Source organism: Nannospalax galili, unplaced genomic scaffold, assembly GCF_000622305.1.
Source record: "Nannospalax galili isolate Female #2095 unplaced genomic scaffold, S.galili_v1.0 scaffold719, whole genome shotgun sequence".
Lineage (NCBI taxonomy): Eukaryota > Metazoa > Chordata > Mammalia > Rodentia > Spalacidae > Nannospalax > Nannospalax galili.
Window position 1 is genome coordinate 182,456 of NW_008341883.1, and position 9,857 is coordinate 192,312.

At 41.1% G+C, this 9,857-nt stretch overlaps 1 protein-coding gene across 1 annotated transcript in view; it reads right to left on the reverse strand.

Annotated features, from left to right (window-relative positions):
* The window catches only part of Lrrc72 (leucine rich repeat containing 72), a 53,588-nt gene extending 50,647 nt beyond the window's left edge, over positions 1-2,941 (reverse strand). The window contains 1 exon segment of the mRNA XM_008837608.2: positions 2,822-2,941. Within this exon segment, the coding sequence (XP_008835830.1) occupies positions 2,822-2,941 (120 nt within the window).
* Positions 2,942-9,857: the final 6,916 nt, after the last annotated feature.

The following is a 9,857-nucleotide window of genomic DNA, read 5'->3' on the forward strand; positions in this document are numbered from 1 at the left end:
CCCCCCCCTTCTCTCTCTCTCTCTCTCTCTCTCTCTCTCTCTCTCTCTCTCTCTCGCTATTGCTCTCTCTTTCTTCTTTCACTTTTTTTTGAGACAGTGTCTCCCTGTAGCTCCAGCTGGAACTCACTATGTAGACCAAGCTGACCTTGATCTCATAGAAATTTACCTGCCTCTGCCTTCCGAGTGTTGAGACTAGAGGCCTGTGCCACAACACCCAGCTTAAGAAACAGGATTTTGATAGAAGAAAAGACAAAAGATTAAACAGTGCACACAGGTGTTGCTGTACAGCCTTTGGCTTATAGGAAAGATGTGGCAATTTTGAGAAATAAATTAAGAAAGGTGTTTTGGGATCAAGAGTGCTAACTTTGAAATTTAAGTTTAGAAGTGTGCATTTCATTAGTGGCTAAATAAAACTTTTATGGGTGTAGAGAATTATAACTGAAAACCATACATTTTCTGCAAACTAACTTAAAATTAGCTTTGTATTACATGGTATACACACATACACACATACACACATACACACACACACACACACACACACACATACACATATATATATATATGTGTGTGTGAATTAACCCCATGGTAAAAACCGTGTAAAAAAGTCTGATGAAGGTCTAAGTTTTTGCATGACAACCACATCAGTGCTTTTAAACAATACTCCCTGTGAAGTTATTTCAAGGGCATGTTTCTACTTCTCTTTTGGTGCCCTGGCCATGTTGTCTTCTAAAGCATGGGCTCAATTAACTACTGCTAGTGTGGCTTTGCGCTCAAGACTGGGATAGTATGAGTATACTGCAGAATAGTTGAGCTGGAGAAAGGATGTGACAAGGCTGGCTTCAGGACGGCGCCTCTGGCAGCAAGGTGTGTGATCATCTGGGATGCAGAGAGAGTTGCAGGTAGGAAGTGAAGTCATCTCTGGAAATCAAGAAAAGAGTTACTGAGCCTGCCCCAGGGTGACAGGAAGTAAGAATGAGCAGTGAGTAAATACATGGTGTACAGAGAAAGAATCCAGGGACTGGCAAGTAACCCAGAGGCAGAGAAGGTGGGCAAGGGGAATGCACAGACAGGATGATGATGATGATGATGATGATGTCGTGGAGGTTTGATGATTTCTTGATGGTGTGATGATAAGAAAGGTAACTCGAAGGAAGATGCAGCAAAACTTGAGAAATGGTTGGGATTTTTGGCCCCAAACCTGGAACATACAGGTCAAGGTGTCCAGCAGGGCTCTCTGAATGTGAATGCATTTGGATCTCATCAGAGACTTCAGGGTGGATCTGCAGACCTGGTGAATCATTCCAGCCCAAAGGAGGCAGCAGACCCACCTAAGGTCATGGTGAAGTGTCCTGGAGAAGGGAAAGCAGGAGGAAACCAGGATGGGTAAATAGACAGAGGACAGGTAGAGCGCAAAAGAAGGGGACGAACTACCACATATTGGGAGCCAAGGCAGGGATTTGAAAAAGATAGAATTTAGGGCTGCAGTATTGTGCTGGGTGGAAGCAGTTATTACTCAGGAAAGACACTGAATTTGGGGGTGATTTCAGCAGCCTGACTGGGGGAAAAGTCAGATTTCAAGTTAATTGGCAGCTTATTAAGAAAATGAAAATAATCTAACAAAGAATCAGGATGGGGAGGCCTCAAAGTAGGGAAAGAGCAGCAGCTTTCTCCACTGCCCAGTGTCCCAGAATTTAGATACAACAGAAAAATGCTTTAAAATCATGGGATGATTCAATCCTAGAAGAAAATAAATCTGCATTAAAGTCACAAGGGGGGTGGGGAGTGGAGAGATGGTTTGGCAGTTAAGAATACTTGATCTTTCAGATGACCCAGGTTTGATTCCCAGCACCCACATGGCAACTAAAATTCCAGCTCCAGAGGATCTGACACCCTCTTCTGGCTTCTGCAGGCATTGCATGACACAGGTGCACTTACATTCAAGCAAAACACTCACACATAAAAACAAAATAAAATAAAATCACACTCTGTCAAAGTGCAGAGAGTATCAGTCATATATAAGACATTTATATGAGAGACAGAGGAAGAGTGAGAGAGAGAAGAGAGAGAGGGGCGAAAGAGAGAGAGTGGGGGGTGGCTCAGGGACCAGCTCAGAAGAGGCAGAAAGATTCTAAGAGCCAGGTCAGGGACTACTTGAGTGAGATAGTGTCTTATGGACAAGACAGGAACCCTGCACTCATTAACTCACAGCAGCTGAGGTTGCCTGCACAAGACCTGCAAAACCAGTCAGCATTCTAGCATGGAGGGGGTAGGGACTCATGAGCTCCCACTCCTAACTGAAGAGCTATTGATAATTGTTGGTTTCTGAGGAAGGGAGAACCAGTTTTTTTTTTTTTAAAGGTGTGGTACCATATTCAGGAGTATATATATATATATATGGGCAGCACAAATTGGACCCAATGAGTTATTTGAAAAAAGAGGATGTGAAATTTGGGGGCAGATGGGAAGGTGGGGGTGGACCTGGGAGGAATAAGGGGGTGCATATGATCAAAACAAATTGTTTGAAATTCTCAAAGAATTAATAAAAATATTGTTTAAAGTCTACAGAAGGAAACAACTCTGATGGCCAATTCCTACACCTGTGCACAACACATAATCTGTAAGGACTCTGTGTGACTTCTTAGCCATCGCCAAACCCTTCTAAGGTTGTTGACGAAGAATCCAGTTACAGGGACTGGGTAGGTACGCGCTGCAAGTTCCTTTGCACCAGGGCCCAGGGGCAGCCTCTGGCAGGGCCTGGCACTGGTCACACCCCTTCCTTCTTCCGGGTTGGTGGTCTGGTAAGTGAGGCTCCCCTTACCTGCTGACTGCTTGTCAGGGCAGTTTCTAATGTCCTCAGGAACCATGCGCTTGGAAAGGTGGGCAGGGAGGAGTTGCGTGGTTCCCTAGCCATCAGGAAAGTGAGGGCGGCCAGAGGCATCAATGGTCCATTGGACTCAGCCAGGGGCTCATTGTTCCGTTACCAAGTTCCAGCTGACTAAAAGCCAATCCAAACCAGGGAAGATTTGAAGCCAAGCCCTGACTTCTGTGACGTTTGCATGGGTAGCATCACCACGCACCCTCATTGACAGCCCCCCCCCACCCCGGAAATGAGCGGGCCACATTCAGGGACCAGTAGTCCCTGGCCTGAGGGTCTGAGCAGCAGACATCCAGAAATCACTTCACAGAACCAACATAGGAATATCAGAAGGCTTGTTTGTGGAAATTAGGTATGCCTGTCGATCTGTGGACACGTGTAGAAGGGAACAGAGAAGTGACTGTGTGGAGTCATGGTGCAACTTGACACAAATGAAAAAATGCCATGATCCCATTTCTCTATGAAATTTAACACTTTAGGGCTGGAGAAATGGCTCAGCTGTCAAGAACACTGACTACTCTTACAGAGGACCTAGGTTCATTCTCTGCACTCACATGACCACTGACAATCGTCCTAATTTCAATTCCAGGGGATCTGACACCCTCTTCTGACCTCTGTGGGCATTGCATTACACGGGTACACTTACATACATGTAGGAAAAACATACAAATAAAATTAAAAATTAATAAATAAAATATCTTAAAAATTGAACACTTTATTCATGCTGGATTTTGTGTATGTGCAAAGTTTGATTTGAAAATATAGGATTGATATTTTTATTTTAAATGCTTCGTTTTTGGTGTCCCAAATATTTCAGGTCTCATCATACACCTAGACCTGGGATGGAGATGGAGGTGGCAGTGTAGAGGCTCCCCAAGATCCCAAACACACAGGAAAATGGAACTCAACAAGTATACAAGTCCTTCCTCTGGCTGGAAACATAAATTAAGCCACTATTTAGCAAATCTTCTTGAATACTTTTGTTTTTGTTTAAGATTGCTATGCCCACTGCCTGCTTTGGAACCTGTAGCATTGATGGCTCTATAATCTCATTTGTGTGAGTCTGAGTCCACTCATGCTTGGGGCACATGGGTAACTTTGGAAGCAGGATCCAATTTGTGACATCTCTATCTTCCACCAGGACTTAACATATTATAGTTAATAAATGTTGATGGAACAGGATGAATTGGTTTCTGGGCTCCAATTTTGAACCTGAAATTTAGAAATCAAATATGGTTTTTTGACATGGATCAGACCACAAGCGTTTTAAAATGGTGTTGGAATAGACTACTGAAGATTACCTCAGTGGAAGAATCATGAACTTGGGGCTGGAACGCTTGTGGGGAGAGTAATTATCTGGGAATTGCTGTTCAAACAGTTCTGGGTTATTATCCCAGAAATAAAAAGGAGAGAAGTGGTCCATCGAGACAGTGTATTAAAAAGTACATATAATAGTTTATTGTCCTCCTGTCTTCCAGTTTTGCTGTTAATTCATGTCACAGCATTTTGGGTCCTGGTTAATGCACTGCATGGAAAAATGGAAGCATACCTTTTATTACATACTGGTCCTTTCACAAATGGAACCTTAAAACCATATGCAAAATAAGTTTGTAAACATCTTACATCTACTTTTTACTAAAATCATATTTTATAGTCATTTTACCTTTTACTGATTGAAATAAAAATAATTAAATGACTTTAATCCCAGCACTTGGGAGGCAGAGGCAAGCTGATTTCTGTGAAATCAAGACAGTCTGAACTATATGGTGAGTTTTAGGTCATCTGGGGCTACAGGGAGACCCTATCTCAAATAGACCAAAAAAGAAAAAAAGGTAAAAATAAATAGAAAAACACAACAAAAACTTTTATTAGAAATGCAACTTCAAACTCAGGAGATCTGTAAAAATAAATCTTTGTTCATTTGTGTGTGTGTGTGTGTGTGTGTGTGTGTGTGTGTGTGTGTTGTGTGTGTGTGTGTGTGTAGTTGGTTCTTTCCTTCTATCATGTGCATCCCAGAGATGGAACTCCGGTGGGCAGGCTTGACAACAAGCACCTTTACTTGATAAGTAACTTTTATGTGATCCTTTGAAAAAATTTACAATTTAATGATCACAAAGGCTAAAAATAATGCAGATTTAACTCTAGAATGTCAGAGATGGAAGTTCGTGAAGTTACTTTTGGATAAAAAGTTTTGCACAGACATCCTCATGTTTCCTTCTATCATGTGCATCCCAGAGATGGAACTCCGGTGGGCAGGCTTGACAACAAGCACCTTTACTTGATAAGTAACTTTTATGTGATCCTTTGAAAAAATTTACAATTTAATGATCACAAAGGCTAAAAATAATGCAGATTTAACTCTAGAATGTCAGAGATGGAAGTTCGTGAAGTTACTTTTGGATAAAAAGTTTTGCACAGACATCCTCATGTTGGTGAAATCAATTCTTTTACCAAGAAATATGCTTGGTAAGAATGAGAAGAAAGCTTTTACCTTCGTGGGGTAGGATCATACCCTGAGGAACCCAGCCTGAAATCTTAAAAATTCATGTAAAATGTCCAGTCTCCTTCATAATCAATCTTGTTTCAATATAAAAATAAAGTGGCTCCCCTAACACTCCTCAAATCTTTGAGTAATATTTACACTGAAGCAAGACACCCTGTGTTTATCCTGTGGCTTCACCTCCCTGGCCTGCTGCCATCGCCTGCAGCAGTGTGCATACCCCAGTTTGAAAGCTCTATCCTGTCGGGCGTGTGGGTTTGGATCAGAAGAAAGAGCCCTGTGCACCAAGTCAGGGCATGTGGTGTTTAGCCTCAGCTCTGACATTAACTAGTTGTTGACCAATTTCAAGTCACTAAATGTCACCTGGCCTCACATTCCTTCAATAAAATGAAGAAGTTGGAAGTTCAGTTAAATTTTTTATTAATTAGTTACATTAACCCTATAAAGACTGGATATAGTGTTTTCAGTGTAAAATTATTGTGGAGATATTGACTTTTAAAAATGTTGATACTAAAGGAATAGTTTGGCAGGAAAAATGTGAGAGAAAACTTAAGTTCATGATGACTATTGTTAAAATTAAAACTATATGGCTTAAAAATTGTTTTCTTGAATAATTCCACTGATCAACCTACATGTTCTTTTCTGAGTGAAAAACATTGATTAGATATAAATGATCAATGATCCCACTCTCTGCTGTGCTTAACAAGAATATAATGAATAACATGAATCACAATCAGTATTTTTTTGTGTTTTGCTTTTTGAAACAGGGTCTCCCTGTAGCCCCAGCTGGGCTGGAACTCACTATGTAGACCAGATTGGCCTCAGTCTCATAGAGATTTGCCTACCTCTGCCTCCTGAGTGCTGGGATTAAAGGCATGTGCCACCACACCTGGCCCTAGTACTATTTATTTATTTATTTATTTATTTATTTTTATTTATTTATTTATTTTTATTTTATGTATATGAATGTTTTGCTTACATGTATGTAAGTGTACCTGTGCCATCCAATGCCCGCAGAACTCAAAGAGGGCATCAGATCCCATGGAACTGGAGTTACAGACAATTGTTTGCTGCTATGTGGGTGCTGGGAACCAAACCCAGGTCCTCTGCAAGAGCAGTTAGAGCTCTTAACCACTGAGCTATCTCTCCAGCCCCCAGTACATATTTTTATGTTTTATGCACAAAGATATATCTGTTTATGATGTCACCTGAGTATGATGTAACCTGATTTGATGTTACCTGGTTATGATGTCATCTCACTATGGTATCACCTGTTTGTGATGTCACCTGTGTGATTATCACTTGAGGCTCTCTGATCATGTTTACATTTTTTGAGATATGAAGGTGATAGTGAATTCTGAGCTGATAGGGGAAATATCAGTTTTCCCCAAGCCCCAGCCCAGACTTTGCCATCAGGGGTCTGGAGGAACACCGTCCACATGTTGCCCTCTTTAGGTTCACTCAGCAAAGCAGCCATTCCCTTTGCTTCGTTTCTCCCTCCTTCCCTCCCTCCCTCCCCCTCTCCCTCCTTTCCTTCCTTTCTTTCTTTCTTTCTTTCTTTCTTTCTTTCTTTCTTTCTTTCTTTCTTCCGTGTGTTCACATATGATTCTTCAAAGGGCTGTCTCTATAGGAACAGGAAGTGATTCTGGTTTGAAACAGTTGTATTGTCTGAAAGAGCTAAAAAAAAATAAACCATTCAGCTTAACCAAATTAAAAAAAAATTTCAACTGCAAACTTGTGCCTAATTCAGAGTGACTTCACATATCCTGAGAACGGTGAGCTTGTGTCTAGGCTTCCTCAATTCTAAGCATCTACTTATGACCACCATTTGGGTCTAGGGGAGCACAGATACATCATTTCAGATTCCTAAGCAAGAGTGAAAATATGAGCAAGGACTCCAGGTAGGCACATCCACGTGTGCCTTGAATGGAGGCAGGACCAAAGTGAGGTCTACTGAGTAAGGAAGCCAAGCATGGAAGGGCTCTTCCTTGAATTAGAGATTGTATGAGGTGGAAAATCATGCAGTTTATCAAAATTAGCTTCAATTGTGTGATTTAAATTTATGAAGTCAATGAAACTATCCTTCCATGATAGGTCCAGTGCAGAAGGGGTACAGAAAATCCTCAAGGAGGAATGGCATAATACGAAGGAAAATACACAACATTTTATTAGAATCTCAAGTGTGGAGTTCTAGGAGCCTTTCTGCTGAAGGAATAGAGAAGCCCTGAGTTCTTGTCACACTGTGCATTTATTGTCTTAGCTTACATAAATAGAACAAAGGCCACTACTCAGCGCAGACTGTCTTGTGAAAGCTTCCTGAAGAGCTCTTGGTATGCTATTTTAAAACAGAGAACTTGTTGACTAGCTAAGCATAACAGAACTTATGACCTGTGGCTAGAGTGCTCTTTTCTTATGAAGTCTGGGGGCTGGAGCACTGCATTCCTTTATCTGCCTCAACACCCATATCTGTGCAGCTTTATGTCATGTAGACATACTTGACTGCCAGCTCAGATGCCCATGGTCAAACATGTTTTCAGCAACAGTCAGGTAAAGCAGTTGTCCCCAACACTTCTCAGCTTTCTCAGTTTGGACTTAGTGAGAATTGTTAGTTTTTCCTGACTTGCTAATGTTAGCAGGGATGCTGCATCTTACTATACAAGTGATACAACCTTTGGAAGCACACATTTTCTGTATAAACATGTATGTACATATTTATGTTATGCAGATGTCTATGTATTTGGATGTATGTCTATATTTGTGCACATATGTGCACACACAGAGATGCACACACAGGGTAAGGGCTATGGTTTCATGTATGTACATATTTATGTTATGCAGATGTCTATGTATTTGGATGTATGTCTATATTTGTGCACATATGTGCACACACAGAGATGCACACACAGGGTAGGGGCTATGGTTTGGATGTGGTTGGTCTCTAAGACTTCATGTGCTGTAAGTGTGGTCCTCACAGTAGTAGTGTTATTGGTAGGGAGGTGGTGGGACCTTTAAGAGGTGGGGACTGATAGAAGGTTGTTCTGTTAATGAGGGTGCTGCTTTCAGGAATTAAGGTATTTCTTCTGGGACCTGGGAGTTCCCTAAGTGTTTGAGAGTTGAGTTGTTATGAAAGACAGACTCTGGCCCTTGAATTGCCATGACCCCTCATAGATGTTTCTACCAAGATACCATCCACCACGAAACTCTCAGCAGAAGCCAAATAAGTGCAGCTGCCTAACTTTGGACATTCAGTTTCCCAAACTACGAGTCAAGTAAACCTCTTTTCTTTCTATATTACCTAGATGCAGATATTTTATTAGAGTAATGAAAAATGGACCAAGACAGAAAACAACCTTTACAATGCACCCCCCACCCCAGTGATATTTTGGTTTTCACATTCTTATATGGTCCCCTCTCCTCACATGTGACCTGTGTGGATCCACTTCTGATGAACAGAATATAAAGGATGGTAGGTCACATCCGAGAAACTAGCCACCGTATTGTGAGTTGACCTATAGAGACAAGGCAAGAGAATGAGGTTTCTGCTCAATAGTTAGAATAATTCTGTAGAGATCTCTATCTTTACCTTTTTAAAGTTTTTATAGTTTGTTAGTTCCTTCCTGAGAAGTTTGTACAGCCATCTCAGAACTCATTGAAGAATCTTTACTCCAGCTTTTGGCTTCTATCAACACTGGCCTTTGCAGCGCCCTAAGAGTCTTCATTCTGATCTTTCATCCCTTCCTTTTTCTGTTGTCCTGGGGTCATTTTCTCGTGCAGGCTCATCTATAAAATTGTGTTTGACCTCAGTTTTTGTGCTTCTGCAAGGACTCCCAAATCATGTGAAAGTCACTTGTCTTGCTGCCACCAAAATTGGTGAATTCAAATACAAGATGATGACTGATGTGTTCTTCCACCTGTTGCCTAGTTTTTACCAAAGCTCTCCGGTTACCTTAAGTTGCTTTCCCTGTGTAAAGGACAGCAATGACCAATTGTTTTCTCTGAAACAGTCAATCTGTCACAAATTTTCTCGTCCAGATACTGAGTCATTCATGTTGAAGGTCATTCTCAGGAAGTCAGAGTGGAAAAGAGGACTACTCTCCACTGTCCAATCATATCAGTATGTGTAGAAGGATCACAGGAGGTGCTGGCATGGGGCATGGCCTAGGGTGCAAGGCCAACCACTCCGATGCCTGGTTGAAAGTCTAAATTGAGTACTGACTTAAAAACATATTTGCCACATTATATACTATTACCCAGGCAATGAATAATTCTCTCACCTCTTTATGAAAAGTTTTTCAAATGAAGGGACCAAGTAAAACATGATCATTCTGTCAAATCTCAGACATAACTTATCACCGTGTTTTGATTTATCTATTTATGATTTCACAATCTATCAACATGTATATAGCTTTCTCTAGGATTCTAATTGATGTGTCTGAGGATACTAGGATTTTCTTCTGTACACTTTATTTATTTATTTAT